Source organism: Bemisia tabaci, chromosome 6 (assembly GCF_918797505.1).
Source record: "Bemisia tabaci chromosome 6, PGI_BMITA_v3".
Taxonomy (NCBI): domain Eukaryota; kingdom Metazoa; phylum Arthropoda; class Insecta; order Hemiptera; family Aleyrodidae; genus Bemisia; species Bemisia tabaci.
The window spans coordinates 21,859,282-21,883,273 of record NC_092798.1 but is presented as its reverse complement, the minus strand read 5'-3'; the positions used below and the strand labels follow the sequence as shown (position 1 = coordinate 21,883,273).

Here is a 23,992-nt window from a genome sequence, read left to right as displayed (position 1 = left end):
GTGCGCGCGCATCGGGCAGCGGCGATTTCAGCTGCGATGGATGATCCGGCGGGTGGCATGGCGAGTGTTGGAAAGGGAAAGGGTTATCTTGACAACTATTAATACTTACTCCATCTCCTCTCCACCTTTTCCAGATAGGAGACCGACTCCGCGGCAGTCGTGGTGCTGCCGTCGCTCAGTCCTCGATAGGAGCCCACCGCGACGCCGCCGCGACCCGAGACCCGCGACCCGCGAACACGTGTGCGCGATTTCAGTGAGAGTCACGCGGACGCCTCGCGCGATTCCCGCCAAAATTCGCGACGACCGAAATCCCGTCCGGTCGAAGTGTACTGATTAGATTTCGGTATCAGAGGATTTTTTTGGAATTTGGATCAAGTGCAGAGGTTTCATTTGACAGCACTTATATATTTTGCTATGTATGGTTTTGATTAGGCTACCTTGTCAGATGTTGATTGGATTCCTCCGTTCAAAAACGATCCATCTCGGAAAACTGAATTTTTTTTAAAAATTGCGTAACGGTCGGAAAAGTAGTGTCTCTACTCAAAAAAATGATCATCATAAAAAACCCGAGTTCGGTCGTTTTCGAGCGGAGAATTTCAATTAAGTTCACAGACAATACTTCCCTGGTGTTTTCGGGAAAAAGTGAAAATCGAAATAAATTAGCTGGATAATACATTTTCTTGTGAGCACATCGATGGCCAAAGTGCGAAACCGTGTATCTTCGTTTGTAACGATGCAGACTTCCCGTCATACCTACTTCATTTTTTTCTTTGGAAAAGTAGTCTACGTACATACATGATGTCTGGGAAACGTCCTTGATGTTGCTGCTCTCTTAGCAGAATATTCTGTTTGAATTTCAAGCCAGAAATTTAGCTTGTTTCTCTTCGAAAAACTGAAATAGGGACGAAAATTTTGAAACCCCGCAATGGAGATACATGAGTTCGCACTTTGGCCATCGACATGCTAGAGTTGATACAATCATGAGTGGAAATAGGGGGAGGCTGCATCCCGTGTTTTCATAAAATTTAAGGGATTTTGCGAACCAAGTGTGTCATTCCTGAAGCCGCGTTTCGACCAGTTTTTCCCTTATGAACGACTCAAAAGTGCACCCAAGACTTCTCAAATTTTAAAATTTTCTCAAGGGTCCCTAGAGCACCCTCATATCGGAGGATGCCCCCCAGGCAACCCTTTTTAGAGTGTCTTTCAATGCTCATCATCCCCACAAGACATTCCTAGTTCCATCCCTGAATCCAGTCATCATTCTCATTCACAACTCCTAGCTGGTCTCGGAAGAAACAGAGAGTGACTCCTGTTTTGCTGAGGTCCGTGCTCAACCCTGATTTGACCTTGGTTCTGAAGAAGGCAACGGTAGATCAGTCGATCAGTGGTGGATCACGCAAAGAGACTCGTGGATAATCTGGCCTGCTACCGGTTCATCCCTGAATTTTGGTGCCAATTCAGGGAGGACGAATGCTCACTTAAACCCAAGCAAATCATGTTAATTTAAATTTTCCTGTAAAAGAACCCGGGTATGATGGCGACAATAAATTAAATTAGATTAAATTACCTTACGAGGAAGCTCGGATATGATAGTTAAATGAGTGCTTACCAGCTTACCTATACTTTAAGTAGTCCTTACGTAGTAACTTAAGTAGTAACTTACGAATTGAAAGCGAATTGATTTGATTGTGATGTCGTGTTGATAGATACTTAGTGATGGGTATCCATAATTAAAAATATTAAGAGTGTCTCGGTGGATTGCATTTTGAAATATACGCATCCTCCCCTCCCAATACATGTAGTTCACTTCATGACAAAATATTACTGTAAATGAATATCCGAGATGCCGCAGGATAACAATTTATTTTTCAATCTCTGTATTAATATGTTAAAGTAAAGTTAGCTTCAGTTTTTCGGCCACAACTAGTCAGAACACTAAATTGAAAGTAGATTTTTTGACCGATGATGATCCAAAAGAAAACATAAATGTGGAAATTTAAGCTTAAAAATCTGTAGGGGTTGTAGGGTTGTAGCGGAGAGGAGTTAAATTTTGCAAACTATCCTTTTTTGCAGACTTTATGGAATATTGAGGTACATAGTTTTTCAAACCTAAGAAAGTTGTGAGGAAGAGGTGGAGCCGCAAAGTTCGTCATATGAAAAAAGTTACTACGATTGTAACATTGAATCGAGGTGATAAGAGGTATCACTAATTCTATATCCCATCCACCGTCATATTCATTCATTCATACTTTGCATTCTTATCTAATCACTTTCTTTATGCCCACTTGCCATCTACGCTGCTTCACTCTTTTCCTCTCTAAAATCAATAAATAAGAAAAATTAAAAGTCTCCATAAAAATCTAAAATACATACATATAAGTCGCTTTACAGCACTCCCTCGCGCTCTACGACTCCTAACCTCCACTGCTCTCTTTCAAACCACAAATCTTGGGGGATTTGAGCACCTTAACATTTCCACTTCAATCCCTTCCCTCCAACCTTTCATTGGGCGCCCTCTGCGTCTTCTCCCAGGAGGAACCCAATCAAGGACCTTCTTCGGCAACCTGTCTCCTGCCATTCTCTGGACATGACCATACCAAATGAGTTGTTTTGTCATAATACCATGCACGATGGTCTGCTTGGCATCCATGATCTCCCGTACCGTCTCATTCCTGACAAATCTAAAATAATATCTAAAAAATAAGTGCTGATGTAGAGAGGTTAAAGCTCCCTAAAGAAACTGCCTGGAAATACATTTCTCAGAAGAGCGTCAAGCTCAACTTTTATTGCAAATTCTCTTTCGGACGCGTTTATCGGAGGAACTCTTCCTCCGAACGTTTTATTTCCACACATCGTCATCGTTGTGTAGTATCACAGAATGGATGAATTTGGCCAATACTTAAATTCGTGATTGGCTGAAAAGGAATACTTTTTTCCGGGGGGGGGGGGGGGGTCAATCATAAATGTCCATTTTTATGTTTTATAAATCGTCAATGCGTTTCCTTTGAGGCAGTCGAAGGAAATGAAAGCATGTGAAGTTTTTGTATCGTTGTTGAGGGAAGGTGGGTGGTAGCAGTTTACTGAATCACTCCTATCAAGCTTAGAAGTAAACTTCAGTTCATCATCACGCCATCAGAATTTCAAGAGGTTTAACAATCTTTTTTCTTTTTCTTCTTATTCTTCTTATTCTTCTTATTCTTCTTCTTTTATCATTAAAAGTCAGCTTATTCGCTGAAATTTAGTATTTTGTACCTAATAACATACGTCGTGCTGCCGAAATTCATCAATATTATTTTTTTGGCGACGCCTTCCATCATCGCCCACGTATTCGAATATCCGATTGCAAGATTCTCACATAACCACGAATGTAGTTTGAGGAGAATATCGATGGCCAAAGTGCAAAACCACGTATATCTATTTGCGACATCGCAAACGTCCCGTCATACTTTATTTTCAATCTGAAAACTAGTCGACTTTATTTCTTAAAAACTTACTTGATTCTTCCTCTCTATTAGCAGAATATTCTGTAAAAATATTTCTGACGTCATTAGGTGGTGCATTTTCTCTGTTTTAAATCTATTTCTATAGTATTTCCCGTATCAGATAAAAATTATAAAAAATACTGAGAAATCAGCTCTTTAAGAACTTTCAGATGAAGCAATAAAAAATTGCATGCAAATTCTCCATTGGACAGGTGTCTCAGCATCGTCATCACTGAGCAAAAAAAAACACTGGGAAAAACACATTGGATCTAGAGTCCAGACTCTTAAAAACATCGACAAGAAAAAATAATCTTGATTCAATCGGGTTTTTGCTTAAATCAAGAACCAAAACCTCTTAATTTGAGCGGATTTCCTTTTAATGTTAGCAAAAATCTTATTGAATCAAGAGTATTTTTTCTTGTCAATGTTTTCAAGAGTCTGGACTCTAGATCCAAGCGGTTTTTTTTCCCAGTGCGGTGACTTTTTGCCAGTTTCATGCTCGAGATCCAGCGACACCGCTCGTGATCTGGCGGACGAAACGCTCGGCATGCGGCGTCGATAATCCCCGAATAAAGTACCGTTCCATTCGAGTGCGTACATGCGGTGCAACGCGCTCGAGTACTTGCTTACACACGGGCGGGCGGAACTAATAATTGAGCGGAGAGTGGATTATCCGCTCCTGTCAATGTAAGCGCATGTTATCAAAACTCGCCGGGATTCTGCCGTCTGATTCGCTGCGCCAATGTCGCGCGAGCTGATAAGTCTCCAGACGACGCGAATCTGAGAACATCCTCCGTCCCGATGTTGCGGTATCACCTGAGGACACCCCCCCCCCCCCCATTCCGTCCATTGTCTCTTTTTGAAATGGTATTTCTTCGCAACGAGGTCATGAAATTCTTGATATGTCAGTAGACAAATTTTACATTATGATGGGCCTTCATTTAGGATTTTTTTTCCTGAACGTAAGTTGGGAACATCATATAGACTACATTTTGCACACTGGAAAAAAAAAAAAAAAAACCACATTGGATCTAGAGTCCAGACTCTTAAAAACATCGACAAGAAAAAGTACTCTTGATTCAATGAGAATCTAGCTTAAATCAAGAACCAAGCCTCTTAATTTAAGCGGATTTTGTTAGGATTCAAGCAAAAATCCGATTAAATCAAGAGTATTTTTTCTTGTCAATGTTTTCAAGAGTCTGGACTCTAGATCCAATGTGTTTTCTTTCCCAGTGCGCGAAGTAAAAAACTACCATTTTTTACTCAGTTTAGAAGCAACGTAGGCGCTCATTGGTTTACCTGCACAGACATTTTTTAAGCTTTTAAAGATGTGTTAGAAATAGTAGCTCCTCATTGCTAAATGTGGTCCATATTAGCCTGATTTTAAGGAGTGAAAGAACGTCATTATCTGGACAAAAAAACGTAACTTTATTTCAAGGTTGCATATACTTTCCACCTTGAAATTGTAATTTTATCCGGAAACTGCTAAGAATTTCGAATTGAAAATATTACTGATTTTCTTTCTGATCACACGCACAAAAATCAGGACAATTTTATAGATGCATTAAACAAATCAGGAATATTTTAGAGACAAATTGCAAAAATCAGGAAAATTTTAAAGACGAATTGAACAAATCAGGAATATTTTAGAGACAAATTGCAAAAATCGGGAAAATTTTAGAGACGAATTGTACGGCGATTAACTTCTCAAAAATTGAATTGTTGGAATCAATTGGGTGACCTAATTGGAATGGAGTTGCATTACATTTTCTGGGAAATGACGAGATAGTAATGAGTGCGTCGATGAACCCGACGAAGTCACCAACGAAAATGTCTGCGAGAAACGTTCGACATTGCTGACCTATATGTCATACGTCACCATGAAGTCAGCAATAAACTCAAACAATTAAAAATAAAAATCCAGCCTTCATCGCGGTCAACATTCCAACCTTGCGTTAGGTTATCTCGCGCTTGATGAGGACAAAGGCCATCGGGCAATATCCGTTTGGCGTAAGCGAAAAAGTCTCCCCTTTTCGCGCCATTTTCATCGCGCACGTTCGGCGCGCAGCGAGCGGGAGATTCTAAATTAGAAGCGCGAAATTCGAAATGACGCGCTCGTCTCTGCTTGAGCGCTCATTTTCTTTGTGCCGTATCCCCTTGAGTCTTGACTGCCATTGGCGGATCCAGCAAATTGGCAACATCGTCTTTTCTCCATTTAAACCTATGGAAATGTATCGATTCTTGGAGGGATCAGGTGCTCCGACAGGAATCGATTATCTAACATAGGTTTAAATTAAGGGAATCCGGTGTTGTCAAATTGCTGGATCCGCCTCTGCTTGACTCTTCTACCCTGATGCTTCACTGGAAAAAAAAACACATTGTATCTAGAGTCCAGACTCTTGAAAACATTGACAAGAAAAAATACTCTTGATTCAATCATATTTAAGCTTAAATCAAAAGGAAATCCGCTCAAATTAAGGGGTTTGGTTCTTGATTCAAGCAAAAATTCGATTGAATCATAGGAGTATTTTTTCTTGTCGATGTTTTTAAGAGTCTGGACTCTAGATCCAATGTGTTTTTTTCCAGTGTTAGTCAGCGATCACGACACCGTGAACGCAATAAATCGGGCGCAAACTTTGTCCATGCACCTGAGTTGAGGGTCGGGTTGCAGATGGTCCAAACCGTCCGTAAATTCATAAACGCTCAAACTGACGGAATCCGTTCGTTTTAAGGTTGTGTCGCCCAAAACAAAACAAAAAATCGTCTCGGGCTGAATTCAGACTACCGTGGTGGTGCACTCGTTATCTAACTGATAACTTTAGTATGATACCGAGCTTTATACAGGATGTTGCAAGATCTTGGATTTGCGATTCAACTTATCATTCAGCGTAATATTTCGCGAGAGTGAAGAGATGTCACTGATTAAACGTCGCACCTACTTCTAAGTTTACCAAATGCTTACAAAATTGAGGTCAGAGTGTCCGCCAAATACCAAATTAGCAACTTTCACTGTATGCTAGATACTTCAGCTCCACTTAAAGTGTCGATCTCTTTGTGTGTTTGGTCAAAAACTGTCTGAGTGAATGTCAGAAAAGCAAATTAACTACATAATGTAAGACCGTCGAGGGGAGAAATTTCCTTTGTGCATAGGAATTAGAATTTTAGTCATTGACATCTGTGCATGCCGTTGCGATACTAAACGGGGTGCTACGGGATATCACGGGATTTCAAGGCTAAAAAGCACCGAACCTTGTGAACCTGCCTCCCCGGAGAGTAACATGTTTGCATCTAAAATTACCTATGAATGACAGTCATGCGCGAATCTTAATCGGAAAAAATCGCACATTTTCCAATTTTTACCATGGCTACAGCAAATTCGAATATAATATGTTTTTTATAACACTACTCGAAAGAGGAAAAAATGCTGCAATCCCAAATTGACTGACCACTGCATTGTTCAGTTTAGGTAACCGAATTCGGAGCCACCGGAAAATTTCTGAAACTCTTTTTTTCACTTCGGTGTTGACCCACTGAAATTTTTCAGTTGACGTAGAAATCCATGCCCCTGAAAAAAAGTTGGGGTCCTCGTATGATTTTCCGTCATATTGCGACACTACGTTTCATAGGCGAAGAGAGTAAACGATTTAACAATACGAAGTTTTGAACTGTTCTTTAGCGATATTCAATACAGGGGTTTCCTTTTGGCCCTGCCTCACATGCTTTTCCATGAAGAGAGGTGAATCGGGGGGAGGCGTGAATGATCGATTATCGATATCACCCATTTGAAGCTATGGTAAAGAATCGATTATAAAGGTGTGCGTTTGGAACACCCGGTTATCGATCCTTTACCATAGGTTTAAATGGCAGATCAATCGATATATCTAGGGCGGAAGTGCAACCCGTGGCTCATTGCAGCTGCAGCCCCAACTTCCGAAAGGAGCCCCCCTCTGTTGTTGCCTTATCGGCAATTTGGGTGCTTATCACAATTACCTACTCAATATCGTACGATTATTAAGTGTGCTTGGTAATAAGTAGCTGATAAGAGCAGTGTAGGTTGTGAATGGAGTGATTGTTGTGTAGGTGAGTACTTTAGTTAGCTCTCAAAGCTCAACCTCGAATCAGTGTTTACATGTCCTCGCTGTCAGAGTCTACAGACGAATTAAATTTTGTATGATCGTGGGATTAAACTCGTTACTTGAAATATTTAAACGGAAAGTGCACACATCAAAATCGAGAGGTCACTTGGTGGAGAAATTTTACCTGTGTTTTAAATACATTTGAATTAAGTTACCTTAGCCTGGATTTGCCATAAGTTTCAAAATTTATCAAGATAGAGGTTTACAATCTTATTACCAGTAACTTAATTCTGACGGTGAAAAATTGAATTCAGTAAATTGAATATTTTTGTGGCTTACAATTTGTAAGCGTGGTGAGCTTTAGTAAATTATTTCTCCAATATTTATGTCTAGTTTTCCATCAACAAACGCACTATGGACGGGGAAAAGATCGCTTTATTCCCAGGTGAGAAGTGAATTGATTTCATTACATTGTTTTACCATTCTTAATCACGGAACAGATTAATCGGAAACAAAAAACGAAGACATTGCATTTTCAGGATATGTTGTGTTATTGGGATAGTTGAATTTTCATAGCTGATGGCGTAGTATTTGAAAGTTAGTCGTGAACATTCCAAGATGATGACGATTGCCATTCCCTGAAGTCTCTATTTTGCGGGTGTATGATAGGGTTGTAGGCTCGTTATAACCAGGCGCAGTGCCTTGAAAAGGCCATCGCGAACATCACAATGCGTTGATCTGTCGAGCAAAATGAGAAATTTTGTCGTATGGATGAAAGACAGGTGCATTTTCATACATACAGTTAAATAAATGGAGAGGTAATTGAAGAAAGCGGACATGCATTCATGTCACAAACTTTAAAAATAATGCCAAATTGTGAGATGGAAATCTTAACCTATTAGTCTTCCGATATTTTCTAGTCTCTCGACTTCGAATGAATGGTATAATCGTGTCGTTTGTATTGAGAGTGCTTATCGCTTTCAGCTGCAGGCCAAATTAATAATTTGTTCGTTTAATTTCGATTCTCGTCATTTTTAATAGGAATTCATTCTTATCATTTATGCCATCATTTTATTTTGGTAAGGCGATGGTACATCGTGGAACGTAATTACATGCAAAAATTGGCAATTTAGGGCAATTGTATGCACTTAGGCTTTTGTCAAAAGTTGACCCATTGCCCATGATGTGCCCAGTTGAAGTAATTCTCATAGTTTACAAATATTTTTTATTTGACATTAACAACCATCCCCTTTATTCGTACCTTCCACGATAAGTATTAAGTACAGTGCAAACGATTTGTTTCTATCCAAAATGTTCAATTGCATCTTATTTTTTTTTTTTTTTTGCCCGTAACGATAATTTGTTCGGAGGTGTATCCAGACACCTCGAACCCCGGGGGAGGGGGCGGCGTAAGGCGAGTCCGGGGGTCTCCCCCGAAAATTTTTAAATTTTTGAAGCGTCTAAAATGCATTTTGAGTCAATTTTGTCATTAATAGTGTTATTTGCCTGATGTAAGCGTTTAACCTTCTTCTTTCCTCCTTTCCTTCCTTTTTTCTTTTTTCTTTTTCTCTTCTTTTTTTCGGGCAAACATGTGGGGGCGTACGCCCATTACGCCCCTCCCTCTGGATCTGCCCATGAATTTGTTTAAACTCAAATACAGAAAAAACCGCTGTGCATTTGTCTTTTTTTCTTGACGAGGAAGCTGATGTCCCCCCCCCCCCTCCATCATGTAATTTGTTTTTAATCAAACAAAGAAAAAAAAAGCATGTAATTTGCAAACTGTATTTTCCCTTCCATGAGAGTATGACCGTTGCGTATGAATTGATTTTTTAAGCCTAAAAAAAATATTTTTTTAAAAATAATTGTTGATCAAACTTATGAACGGAGGAATGTATATGCTGTTGACTCTTCATCTTCAACAATTTTCACTTTACTCTCGGTTAGGTCACGCTGTGTAAGTGATGATGATTCTCGAGTGTCATGTAGCACTTTTCAGCTCTTCGGTCACGTTTTCATGCAGATGTGGTGGATACGGAGAGGAAAAGAATGTCGCATAACAAGTGAGGGTATGAGGAGCAAAGAAAAATAACGAATCTCGCAAGGTTGACGAAAGAGGTTACTAATTAACTTTCTGAAATACTCTTACAATTAGGCATTTTTACAGAATGTAGATACAGAGTGATTCGAAAGTCTAGTCTCTCTCCTCGTAAGTTTAACGTTTGCACCCTGCTCACTGTCCTGAGATATGAAATGCATGAGTATGCATATTTGGGTCGATATTTCGAAATTTTTGGTAAATCAATAGAATTGAAGTCGCGCACAACCACCTCTCCCCCCCCCCCCCCTTGAACTGAAAATTCTCTATCATGACGCTTCACTCGTGATAAAGTTTTGCGAACCTTTAAAAAAGAAGCATTTTTGCATAAATTGGCACCCAGTAAAATTGATTTCACTTAATATCGTTTCAATACGATGGTCAGTCAAATTTTTGAAAATTCCAAATTTATCAGGCCGCTGTTATTAATCGGACGTATTTATGCTGAAAGGAACTATGTTACACGCAAATCATATGCACATAGTTCCTTTGGGCATAAATACGTCCAATTGACTATGAGCAGGAATCTTCGGTTTACACAGTTTTTTTTTTTTTTTTTTTTTTTTTTTTTTTTTTTTTTGGTACCTTCAATAATTTCTTTATTCATTTATTGGTCTTTCCAATCATGTATATTTTTAGTGGTGACCGTTCCCTCCTCTCTCCAGCAGGAAAAAGAGGAAATAAATGCGAACAGAGTCTGATAGCAGCCTGAGTGGGAGGGTATTATATTTTTGTGCCTCAGCGAGAAATAAAGCATTGTAATAAAAATGAAAGTCTTTAATACAAACCAGAGGTTCCTAATTATCACCAGCTGTCCAAAGTGGTTTATGATAACATTTTTTGAAAACTCTAGGAGCCACCATTTTTAAACAGTGGATGATGAGGAATTCTAATTTATGTTTGAATTTCTTCTTTCGTATTTCTTTTCAAAAATGATATGATTGTATTTTGCACTCACAAGAAGGGAGCAGCTGGTACTTGAGAGCTTCAAGTTGAAATCCTTACCAATTTTTTGTATACTTCGAAGTACTTAGGTCTCATAGGCCCGCGATGTTCGAGATTTAACGTGGCAGAGTGCCTCCTGGCCCGGCTTTCAAATTACGCTGTAGAGAATTTCTGGTGATTTTTTCTATGCATAAGGTAGCTGGAGGAAGCTTCATAAACGATAATTTTAACCAATGGTCTGCTTTGACAACCTTACTTATAAATTACAAATACTTTTTAGGATAAAAATGTTTTTCCAACAATAAAATCAAAGAGGTGGTGTGGTAGGAAAAGGCATTATTGTGGGACTTAAGTCCCTTTAAGTGCCAGAATAACAGTGCGTGTGCTGAATGTGTTCTGGAGCGAATTCCAACACACTGCCTAGCTAGTGTGACATATTTATACCGGCCAACTCAATACGTGTATTAGCGAATTTTAAGTTTCGTAAACGTATCTCTGCGTAGACAAGGCCTTCCATTCATAAGAAATGAACGAAAAAATTATAAAAGAACAAACATAAATGTGGTTTAATGATTTTAACTTTCGCCGCCGCGCCGCGCAGACCGCACCGTGTTTGGAGCAATGCGTGAAGTATTCCGACAGTTTTGTAGGCGCTATGAGTTTCACGCCGAAGACCGCTGCTGAACGCACTGTGTTTGACGCAATGCGTGAAGTATTCACGCAGTCTTGTAGGCGCTATGCGTTTCATGCTGACCGCAGTCACCGCACTGCGTTTGATGCAATGCGTGAAGTATTCGTGCAGTCTTGTAGGTGCTAATATGTGTTACTACATGCCGACCGCCGCGCCGAGGGCTTCTCCTTTTCATCTCAAGTCGTCGTCATCATTTCTCTCTCAGTCGTGCCGTTCCTGACCAAATTGCGTGTTTGGTCTCTCTCTTAACTCGATTACTTAATTAAAGGTGCTGTCTCTTGTATCACCGAAAGACGACAAAATAGAAATTACTATACTCTCAGGAAATGAGAGATTTTGTTTGTAATTTTTTTCTAAATCAGATTTTTTTTTTATACCTACATTTAAAAAAAAATTGCAAAATTTGCCGCCTCCTAGATTTGCCGCCATGGGCCGCGGCTCATAAATGTGGCCACCCCCTTAATCCGGCCCTGTATCACACCATTATGATTAACGATTCTTCTGTCGCTGTTTTACAATTTTCGTATATAAGTCAATCAACCTTTTTTGTTAGTGGAGCAAGTATTCATACATGAAGAAACGATGTGCCAGAAAGTAGGTACCTCCAACGGGCGGGAATACTGAGCGGCTTTAAGGATTATTCAATTTAAAAGATGCACGTACCTATCTACTTTCGATTCCTGAAAACGTCTCAAAGAACGCATTTACATGGTAGCGTTGCACTAATAAGTCTGTCAAATGAAAACCTCTGACATATTCCAAAACTCCTATCCGACTTTCAGGTGAAGAAACGCCGTTTCAATGCAAAATTCCTATTAAAAAAAAACTCGAAAGTCTAGATAACCGATGCCAAGAATACTGGTATCAACAACGATGTGGTGGGACATATTTGGCGCATCTATAGTGCATCTCGTGGAGAAGCTGAACTTGACCATGTCAACAGCGAACGATGACTGTTTTATACTTTGAAGTAAGGTTACAGTGAGTGACCCACGCCGAAGGGCTAGTGCGATGGCGAATAAAAATTCGGCAACTTTGTGCGTCGAGTTGGAAAAAGGCGCCGGAAAACCGGGATCAGTAGTAAAGTCTGTAAATCCTGTCAAATCTAAAATTTCAGAATGTCGAGTCTACCGGATCAGATGGCTCATCCTGTTCCTGTTCGTGCTTTACTCGATGGCCAATGGGATGCAATGGATCCAGTACTCCATCATCGCCGATGTCGTCACCAAGTACTACTCGGTCTCCAACTTCGCAGTCGATCTCACCTCCGTCATCTACATGTTTACCTACATCATTCTCATATTCCCTGGCTCTTGGGCCCTTGATAAATTGGTGAGTAAACACTCGGATTTTTTTTTTTTTTTTTTTTTTTTTTTTTTTTCTTTACCAAAAGCCTCAAGAGAGTTTTGTATCACAAGTAACACAGATTACAGTAAATTGCAATTGCATGGTAAAATTAGTGTTACTGCATCGGAGTGCTGTGTATGTTGCATATCTACTGATTGAAGGCGTCCGGCTTATTGAAATTTATTGCAATAAAATTGAAATCAGTTGCAGTTGTATTGCATATTGCCTGTCTTTTTGACGCATAGAACTTCTTCTGTCGATTGTTTAAAATTGTTATTTATTGACCAAATTATGTAAAAATATTGCAATTTTATGGTTAAAAAATTTCAATTTTAATGCAACAAAACGAAATTTTATTTCAACATTTTCATTCGTTGCGGTGTGTTACTTGGGATGCAGGTGTTGTAAGCAGCCTCAAAGACACTGCGGGGAAAAAAACACATTGGATCTAGAGTCCAGGCTCTTAAAAACATCGGCAAGAAAAAAAACTCTTGATTCAATCGGATTTTTGCTTAAATCAAGAACCAAGCCTCTTAATTTGAGTGAATTTCCTTTTGCTTTAAGCAAAAGTCTGATTGAATCAAGATTATTTTTTCTTGTCAATAGCAAGCAACCGCAGGTCCAGCTGAAACCATTGCAAAGTCATGTGCAGAGAGAAATAGTGTCAACTCCTTGCTGTAGTCTCATCAACCGTTCTCATTGGTTGATGACCGATTAAGATTTATACGTCTCGACAAAATCTAATGGCAGGTGCCCCATCACCCTCAGTATCACCCACGGTATCACCCTCGGTATTTCCTATTCTACGTGATTCACGGGCAAAGGATCTCCAGTCCACTTAAAAATCTTTGAGTTACTGATTCAAGAGTGTACAACAGTACATGGAAAAGTTTTCCACGAAAATTTTGATAGGTACTGAAAAGTTCAAAAATTTCAGATACCACGATAGATGTCTCAACCGCTAATCACACATCGATGATCAAAGTGCAAAACCACGTAGCTCCGTTTGCGACGTTGTAGATTTCCTGTCCGACAATATTTTTTCTTTGGAAAACTATTCAACATAATTTTCTGATAATTTTCTTGATTTTCCCCTCTGTTCGAAGAATATTCTGTGCAACTTCAATGCATGAAGATAGTTAGTTTCTCTCTAAAAAAATAAGATAGGAGCGAAAATTTTGAAACATCACAATGGAGACACGTAATTTTGCACTTCAGCAATCGATAAGTCAATATTCTTCGAAAGTGAGTTTATATTTTTAAAATAATCCACGATCTCACAAAATACGACCAATTTCAGGGACTGAGGAAAGCTGTACTTTTGGGTGCATTCGGGACCTGCTTTGGGTCCATAGTGAAACTGTTCTCAGTGCACCCCACATTATTTTACGTGACCTTCATTGGACAGACCATCGTAGCCATCTCTCAAGTGTTCATCCTCAGCGTTCCAGCAAGGCTCGCCGCTGTGTGGTTTGGACCCTCCGAGGTGTCACTGGCATGCTCCATCGGAGTTTTCGGCAACCAGGTCAGTCTTCCATCAGTAGCATAACGTGTTTTGCGATAAATCGGTCGATCTGCCATTTAAACCTATGGAAAAGTATCGATCATCAGGGTGTTCGCAAAGAACCCCCTAGTGATCGATCCTTTACCATAGCATAAGATGAGAAAATATCCTTAGCCGATTATTCATGCTTCACCAATGTCTTTCATGTTTCACCTTCAAATTGTAGGGTTTGGTTATAAGAAAAGTGAGTGTCCTGAGTTTATATTTTCGTGAGGAACAAGGTTGTCATTTCAACTTGTTGAGAGGGGTTGAAATTTGCTCAGGGAAGGAAAGTTAAACTGCTACAAATTTCGAAACTTACCTACCTTGAAAGTCATTAAAATTGACCTTAATAGCCATAAGAATATGTCAACGCTGAAATGTAGGAAAGGGGGGTCTTACCCCCAACCCCCCCTCCCCCCGTGTGAGGAACTAAATGAAAATGGGACCGAAATGGTGGGGGAAAAATTAAGACTGCATCGTATTATAATATGAATATAATGGTACATGATATAATAATTTTTTAGACCCAAAAAGGGCCACCGGCCACCCAAACATTATTTAACGCTCTAAGAATGAGGGTTCCAACACTGTTTGACGTCACGCAACTTTTTTCATTTGTTTGAGAGTAAACGGATAAAATATTCTGATGCCTCACCGCAAAAAGGACTGTTTAGCATTACGTGGCGTAATGTTGTATGGGGGGGGGGGGGGGGAGTTAAAGACCTGTTATGTGAGAGGATGTCTAAAATTCCGAACTCCAGGATGTCCTAATTTATGAGAGGCCTGAAACAGAACACATCGTGAAGAGTGGAGAGGAGATGGTCCAGCATCATTCAAGGAGGTCCTTATAAGTGAATCAGACGCATTAATAGGGGGCAGTAAAAATGTAGGGCCGAATTTGTCCCCAGGCTATAAAGGCATGTAGCCTAAAAAGGGGCGCAAAATTTTTAAGAATTTTGAAACGATTGTATAATTTTTCGGATTTTTTGTCGCTTCTCACTTTTCAAAACCAGCTTTTTGGCGTCAAACTGGTCGCAATCGGGCACCCCTACATTTTGTGATATCGTGTTTTTTTGTTTTTTTTTTTAGAGGAAAAATTTGAACAATTTTTTTTATCATCTAATATTTTCCTTCTGGTCAAGAGGAGCGGACGGCTTTTATCCCAGACACCCACCTCTCTTATGACAACACCTACTTGGAGCGCCAAAGTTCAGCCCGGGGCGCTGAAAATGTTAATCCGGCCCTGAAAAAGCGGGAAAAGTGTCTTTCGTAATACTCACCCGCCCCCCTCCCCCTGATTGCAATAGCGGACCAATTAGGAATTCTGCGTAATTCTCTGTCAAGGAAATGCATAAATCTCGGGCCAAATTGTAGGGGAGGGCGAGAGGCAAAGGACTACCTCGTCGGATTAAATCCGATTGAGGATAAGCGGAGCTAATGCAGGCGACTCGATAACGGAAGAAACAATTTCCAAGTGACGCTTGCAGTTTAATTAAACCATATATATACATATATGAAAAGGTCCCGCAACCGCGATCCCTGCAACTGGAATAGGGTCAACGGTTGAAGTGGAAACAATTGATGCACACGTTGAGCGTTGATGCACATGTTGCCTGCTGATCATCGTAATAGGAGTGTGTGGTAAAAATCCCAACGGTTGTGTAAGGAATCACGATATTTTCGTGCCATCTGGCACCTCTGGCACAGGGAGTGACCATGCGTGATTGCCTGACGATGCAATATAATGACCGGTGTCATATCCCTCGTCTGAGGAGCAGTGGCATATAGTAACCCTCCACTCGCTAGCCCTACCCAAGTAGCAAAATAGAATTTGTTTCTAGAAAAAAAAAGAAAATTTCTGGAAAAAACAAAGAGAACGAGAGTTATCCAGAAAATAGAAAGAAAAAACATTGCGAGTCAAAAGTCTGATCAAAGAAAATAGATCTATTTCATAGGTCTACTTTCTGTCAACATCCCTTTTGGAAAAAAGATAGAAAATTTATTGAAAGTAGAATTATTTTTTAGCCAATTTCTTAATGTTTTCTTTTAAGAAAATGCAAGGAAAAAATGTATTTCCTCTCTATTTTCTTGTGTCTATTTTCTGGATCTACTTTATACCTATTTACTTTCAAGAAAATTGCTCTATCTAGAAAGTAGACATTTTCTTGATGAGCGCCACCTAGAAAGTAGATGACAATGCTACTTGGGTAGTTATAATATCAATATTTTCGTGAGTATCTCAACCCAAGTAGCAGTGATTGCGATAAATAGCGATTGTATCGGTTGGTTATCGCGATTGTATCGGTGACAATATATCGAGATATTATCGCATTAAAAATTGCGATGTATGGCGATTAAATCGCTACACATCGCAATTTTTGGTTCGATAAAATCGTGATCAATTTTCGTCGATAAAAATCGAGATTAAATCGCCATTTATCGCGATTTTTATTTCGAAAATATCGCGATAAATTGTCGGGTGATAAGATCGAGGATATTTGCTCAGATTTGATGATCCTGGCGATTTTATCGCCGATAAAATTGCAATATATTGCGATTTTCCCGTTGAGAAATGCTACTTAGGAAGGTGTTGCAGTTATATGAACCGGAAATGACGTCACATCAGTTCGTTTTCGTCAATATTTTGGGGGCCGTTAAATAGTGATAAAGCAATCGTTACTTTTCAGTCCCAAATGCGGGAACGTGCCATTATAAACAGGCACCTACCTTAATTCAATTTGAATATTGATAAAGTTTGAGGTGTAAAGTAACAGACTGGGAAAGATCATTAGAAAAATTGCGTACGCTTTTGGTGAAAAAGTGGTTCGTAAGACAATTTTGAATTGAGGGAGCGAAGTTTCCGCACAAGCAAGGTCAATCAATTCAAATTTTAAAATTTTAATTGATTGTGTTCGTAAGATTCTTAAAACGCTGCAATTTAATTGAACTAAGACTGAAGACGGGTCTCTCGACCGGTCTCAAGTTGGAGCCTTTTGAAAGGGGTGGCATTCATCCCGTGTAGCACACCGTTAAAATCTTGGCCACTGAGCCGTGACATGGCAGCCTCGCTGTCACCATCATGACAAATTTATTGGCTCAATGTCCATTTATCCAATTTAATCGTCATGTATCCGGAAGGCGCAACAAGTCAACAAGGCGCTTCGAGCTGAAGTTAAGAACCACTTACATCTCATTTCTTGCACCCGTCCATAAGCGAGTAGGATAGCTAGGGGCAAGCGGCGAACTGGCCGTATATTCTCTTTCTAACTTCAAAATATGATTATTTTCATTCAAATATGTTCCTGATGCGTCAGTCAGATGCTAAGAGGTGCTGTACGATGTATGCAATTTACTTATGTATTGATTAAACACACAGGTCCTTTTCTTTTCTTGTTGTAAAATACCTAACAATAAGTAATTTTAAGGGCGATTGTGCTCTTTTAAAATTCACTCTTTGACACATTTGGACGTATTTCTATCAAACGGAACTAAGCGCCAATTTGAGTTCCTTTTGAGGAATTTAGAATCCGGATAGCGCGTTCTGTCAAACGGACCTAAGCGCCATGGAAAAGCACTGCGAGTTTAGGACGGTATAAGCCGGACGCCCGATTCCGCCGCCAATCCAAGCCTCCCTCTACCTTCCTCACCCTATGGCGCTTAGGTCCGTTTGATAGAAATACATCCATTTGTAAAATTGAATTCTAAATGACGAGTATTTGATACGCAATTCGCCTTCAATATCTTGATAGGTAATGTGAGCAGCCTTTGAGCAGTAAAAGTCTCTCGCGGTCATGTTCATTTGGTCCTTTCATAGCTGCAGTGACTTGATACTTCACTCCGATGTTTCTTACTCATCCCGATCAGTTCGCCTTCAATTTCTCGATAGGCAATGTGAGCGGCCTTGGAGTACTAGTAGTTGCTCGCAGCATTTCGACCACGACCGCTTGATCAGTTCACATAGTATAGCGGCTTAGTACTTCGCTCATACTGTCTCTTACTCGTTCCGATCAGTTCTCCTTCAATTTCTCGATAGGCAACTTGAGCGACTTAAGAGCAGCAATAGTTGCTCGCAGCATTTTGGTCCCGTTCAATAGGTTTATTCATATTCATAGCTGCAGCGGTTAAATAATGTTACTTCTGACATAATTTGTCGTTTCTCTTGCTTTATTAAAAATGTCCTGCTATTTTTATTTATTTATTTTTTTTTCAACGACTAAAGACACAATAAAAAGCTATTTTCGTACTTAGCGTAGCCACTACCGGGAAAATATTTTTTGATTTGCATATGATAGAAAGATTTGTTCAGGCTATGCAAGAGTTGAAATATTTTGAAAACGAGCGTCCCAAGTAGCATTATTCAACGGAAAAATCGCGATACATTGCGATTTTATCGGCGATAAAATCTCTAGGATCATCGACATCTGAGCGATTATCCTAGATCTTGTTGCAATATAGTCGCGATTTTATTGCCCGACAGTTAATCGCGATATTATCGAAACAAAAATCGCGATTTATGGCGATTTAATGTCGATTTTATCGACAAAAATTGATCGCGATTTTATCGAACCAAAAATTACGATGCATAGCGATTTAATCGCCATAAATTGCAATTTTTCATTCGAGAATATTGCGATAAATTTCCACCGATAAAATCGCGATAATAAACCGATAAAATCGCTATTTATCGCGATCACTGCTACTTGGGGTGCTAAGTTTGAACAAGTTTATTAAGTACTCGATCGCTTTTGCTGTTTGAAGGTAGGTATTGCTGCAGGTTTCCTGTTCCCGCCTACGATTGTGGCGCCAAGTGAAAATCCTGATGTTGTCGGGGCCCGTCTTCAACTCATGTTCAACATCGTCGCTGCGTTTACAGGGATCCTCCTTGTTCTCCTGCTAATATGTAAGTATTGCTATTCTCATAACTATAAATATCATGCTTATCCATGGCCGTATTTAGGTACCTACTTGCCGCCCATAGGCCGCCTGTATTTTACCGCCCTCTTCTCATTCATTTTGAAACATCAATAAAAACCATCAAGTGAACGTGCCGGAGGGAGAAGGGTGCATAAGACGCGTTCAGCCGTTCACTCGTGTTGGACACATTTTTTGCGTAAGCCCTGTCAACACCACTAGCAAAAGTTCACGGAACTTCGCGCGAAAGTTCAGTTCCGTAAACCTGTCTCTGTGGAGACAAGGCCTTTCATTTGTAAGAAATGAACTAAAAAATTAGGAAAGAACAAACATAAATGTGGTTTAATAATTTTAACTTCCGCCACCGGCGTGCCGCACTGACCACACTGTGTTTGACGCAATGCGTGAAGTATTCATGTAGTCTTGTAGGCACTGTGCGTTTCACGCCGCGCCGACCGCTGTTGACCGTACTGTGTTTGACGCAATGCGTGAAGTATTCATGCAGTCTCGTAGGCGCTAATGCGTGTTACATGCCGACCGCCGCGTCGAGGGCTTCTCCTTTTCATCTCAAGTCCTCATCGTCATCATTTCTCTTTGCGCCGCGCGCGCTCCAGGCCAAATTACGTGTTTGGTTTCTCTCTTAACTCAACTAATTAAAGGTGCGCAGTCTTTTGTATCACCGAAATACGACAAAATTAGAAATTAATGAACTCTCAGGAAATGAGAGATTTTGTCACCATTTATTGTTGCTAATTTTATTCTGAATCCGATTTTTTTGTACCGCATTTAAAAAAATTGCAAAATTTGCCGCCCCCTAATTTTGCCGCCATGCAACGCGGTCCATGTGGCCGACTCCTTAATCCGGCCATGTGCTTATCAACGGTAGAATGAAGTGTTTTGCTGAAATCGATAGGCAGACAAGAAGCACGTAAAAATGTGTTAAAAAAGGGGGAAAAAAGAAAAAAAGGAAAAGTTGAAGTACAGAGTCCACGACAAATAGGTTTACGCACTTCTAGTCCGCGACAACAGGTCATCTGACAACACTTTCACACGTTATGTAAATGCAAGGGTCAAGATGGCAGATCCTCTGTCTTAGTCTAGAAGTGCGGAAATTTATTTTTCGTAGACTCTACATAGGAACTGTAACAAATGAACTTACTGTACCTATTGTCGGACTGATCGTAGATGAGAAACTTCGATTGGCAGCGTTATGTCAACTGCAATTTTTCAGATTTCAGCGCTGAATTCGCAGGCTGCAAATGACAACTGTTTATTCCTATGACTGGAGGAATTTCCGAAAAATTAGAGTCTATGTGCTCGTATGACAGCATTAATACCCGCAGACTTGCTCGTCCATATGTCGAGTGCTTTACTGAAATTTTTCTGTCAATTTGGGAACATTCAGATGTTCCCTTTTTTTTCACGGTATTATAGTATGTTGTGATAAAAAATCGCAGATTCTCGCCGTCACATAATAGACCGAGGCAGGCCCAGCTCGCTGCTATTTAAGTGCTCGAAATTAAGTTAAGATCATTCATTTTTCAATTTTAATCATTAGTTACCTATTTCTCATCCATAGAGCCCGTCTCAGATATCTTCTCATGTTTCGTATCATGCGCGCAGAATACAAAATTCCGTACACCAGTGGCGTAACTAGAAATCTTCGCGCGCCCCCGCCGATTTGAGGCTATACGCCCTTTCATATCAGAAGTTTTGAGCGGCGTCCCCCCCTCCCCTTGCCCGTCTAGTCATTCAGATCTGAATAAATTGGAGGAAATGAAGATATCGCTTTGAAAATAGAAAGAAAATTGAAGTGGAAATTCAAGTCCCAAAAAAGTACCCTGGTAAAAATTGGCAGTAGAATCTGTGTTCCAAAATACCATAGACCTACAGCCGGCTGTAAGATTTCCAATAGCTTCTATAGCCGGCAACACAATTTTTTATAGCCTTTTATAGCCGATGGCGATTAAGCGACAGCCTGGCGATAAAGTGTATGCTAAAAGTTACTAATTACGGATACTCTAGGACTTGGTGAGTTTTTGGACTACCGCCCTCTTTTTGGGCCGTAGTATCTTGATTTATTTTGCGAGGAAAGCTCCGTACTTTTGAAGGATGCCTGCCATTTCTGATATGTTTGAGCGCCTTCAATTTCGTATAATACTGTGCAATACCTCTGGTGTGAAATAGTTGCTTCAGGCGCCGTGGTACGCTGTGGCGAAGCGCGGCGGGCGGGCAGCCAGCGCGAAACGCGCATTGGCGCCTACAAACCTAACAGGGATACTTCACGCATTGCGCAATGCGTGAAGTATCCCTGTTAGGTTTGTAGGCGCCAGTGCGCCGCCGCGTCACTCCGCTTTGTGTTAGGCTCTAATATTTAATCTCGTGGAGTCAGCGTTTCTCAACTCGTGACTTTGAAATGTTTGCACACTCTGTATGGATTATTTTCATTTTAATTGATGAAAACAAATAATAATGTGCGTTTTGTAAATATTAAGGTGATTCCGCACAAACTTAAGGATTTACAAAGCACACGAATTTCTACACAATTTCTTATAGCCTTTTATAGCCGATGGCGAAAAAGCAATAGCCAGGCGATAAAGTGTAAAGCCCGGCGATAGGAACTTTGGGTATAGCCCGGCTGTATAATTTTTTATCGCTTCGTGTAGCCCGGCCGTATGATTTTTTCCACTTTGTATGTACAGCCAACTATATGATTTTCTATCGCCTTCTTCAGTCGGCTATGAGAACTCCTATGGTATTTTGAAACGCAGCTCCTATCGCCAATTTTTACCAGGGTATGAAAATATGTGAAACTCACATGAAATGTTTGTAAGATCAAATTTTTTTTATGTTAAGTATACTTGTTCTCCTTGCTTTCCTCTTTCTACATCTTTTCTGCCTCTCTCTCTCCCTTCTTCTCTTCCTTCTTTCTTTTCTTTCTTTCTTTTTCTTTTCCTCCTTCTTTTTTCCGTTTTCTTTTCCCAAAATTTGGCGCCTCTCACATCGCTGCGCCCCCCCCCCGGCGGTGGCGGCAGGTATGGTAGTTACGCCACTGTCGTACACCGCGCATACCTACAGCGAAAAAGGAAAAGTCATTTGAAACGGCCTCTTCTTATTTGTCTACAATCTTCCTTTTCTTCTTAAAACTATTTCAGTTTTCAAGGATGCTCCAGAGCTCCCACCAAGCCCTGCTCAGGCGGCGCAAAGAGCATGTGAGCCTTCAGGATTTGGCAGTTCAATAAAAAGACTGTTCATGAACCCAGCATATGTTCTGCTCCTATTCTCGTATGGAATAAATGTTGGAGTTTTCTATGCAATCTCTACTTTACTGAATGACGTCATACTAGGATATTTCCCGGTAATTTTTTAAACCTCATATTTTCATTACATTACATATGGATTGCATTTTGCAAAAAGGAGCCAGGAGCATTGCAATACTGCTAAGATTGTGCAACTTCTTTTGTCTTTGAAGGGTGACCTGATTATCTATAAACAGTTTCTATTTTACTCGCTGAAAATTGTAAATTTAAGACACAAATTACCATGTAAATTTCATATTTTTCAGGATTTTAATAGTTATATTGCAATGAATGAAGTTGCACAATCTTAGCAACATTGCAAAGCTCCTGGTTCCTTTTTGCAAAATGCAATCCATATTATTGTTCCCTAAAAACTTACTTATTTACGTAAAATAAATGTAAGGAAGTAGTAGTAAGTTTTTTTTAGATCCAACCACACCGAACGCAATACCTTTTTTTAGGAATTATGATCAGAATTTTTGTCAGTAAATTCTATTTCAAAAAAGCTGACACCACCTACAAGGCCCAGCTTTGGTGAATAAGACGGTTTTTTCTTTTGTGGCCAGTGTTCTTTTGAAGCTACTTTTTTTCACCTATTTTATTCTTTCAGATTTTATTGCACTTCAAAGAAAAATGTCTGCTTCTTTACTTTTTATTTTTTTCTCGTTACAAGAAAGAGAAATGAATTCAATTGAGGCAGTGTCAGCAAGCGTGCAACTTTTGGAGTCTTGAATGAAACGTTTCATTTTTTTGTGGCTACTGTTCTTTTAAAGCTACATTTTTTCACCTATTTTATTCTTTTAGATTTTTATTACACTTTAAAGAAAAATATCTGCTTCTTTACTTTCTATTGTTTTCTCGTCGAAAGAAAAAGAAATGACTTCAATTGAGGCAATGTAAGCAAGTGTGCAACTCTTGGAGGGTACCTACTGTCCTCAAAAAAAAAAAAAAAAAAAAAAAAAAAAAAAAAAATTTTACATGGGTGATGCCGACTTTCTTCTAATAAAATACATTGTTCTGGAAGACTTTTGAATTTTTCCCTTTCAATTCTTCAGATAATTTTATTTGCCCTTAAATTAATGTAACCTAAAAATTTCAAGACGGAATATTAGTGACCTTTCTTAAAAAGAAATATTTTATCAAGAGATATTTCTCGACACTACTACGAAATATGAACACCTATTCTACTGTCTCTTTGATCTTTTTCCAGGGTCGACAGCAAGATGCAGGTCAAATTGGACTTGTAATTGTGATAGCTGGAATGGTGGGATCTATTCTATGTGGCATAATTTTGGATAGAACTCATAAATTTAAGTAAGCGTCAATACGTTTCCTTACAATTACTTACTGAGCCACATTTATAAGTTTCAAAATTTTACACAAGGAAATTCTTTACAGTTGACAGTGCCTCATAATTTTATTTACAGGAAAAACCAGTGAAATCTTGTACTTTTCTTGTTTTTTATTTTTTACGCTTATTTAATGTAAGACACTGTACTGACTATCTTTATTGCAATGTTTGATGATGGGATAAGTGTTTTGACTGACATGATGTTTTGTATATCTTGAAAATTGAAGGAGTTTTAAATGTTAATGTAGA

General features: G+C 39.6%; 1 protein-coding gene across 8 annotated transcripts in view; it reads left to right on the top strand.

Moving 5' to 3' along the window:
• The window catches only part of HisT (Histamine transporter), a 55,199-nt gene that overhangs the window by 29,551 nt on the left and 1,656 nt on the right, over positions 1-23,992 (top strand). For 3 of the 8 annotated variants that reach the window (XM_019057097.2, XM_019057091.2, XM_019057085.2), the window contains 5 exons: positions 12,407-12,621; positions 13,937-14,161; positions 18,941-19,082; positions 22,249-22,451; positions 23,603-23,706. In XM_019057097.2, the coding sequence (XP_018912642.1) occupies positions 12,407-12,621; positions 13,937-14,161; positions 18,941-19,082; positions 22,249-22,451; positions 23,603-23,706 (889 nt within the window). Of the gene's footprint in view, positions 1-139; positions 417-7,586; positions 8,004-12,071; positions 12,622-13,936; positions 14,162-18,940; positions 19,083-22,248; positions 22,452-23,602; positions 23,707-23,992 lie in introns of those variants that run through there. The other 5 variants (XM_072301302.1, XM_019057077.2, XM_072301300.1 and 2 more) reach the window with 5 other exon arrangements.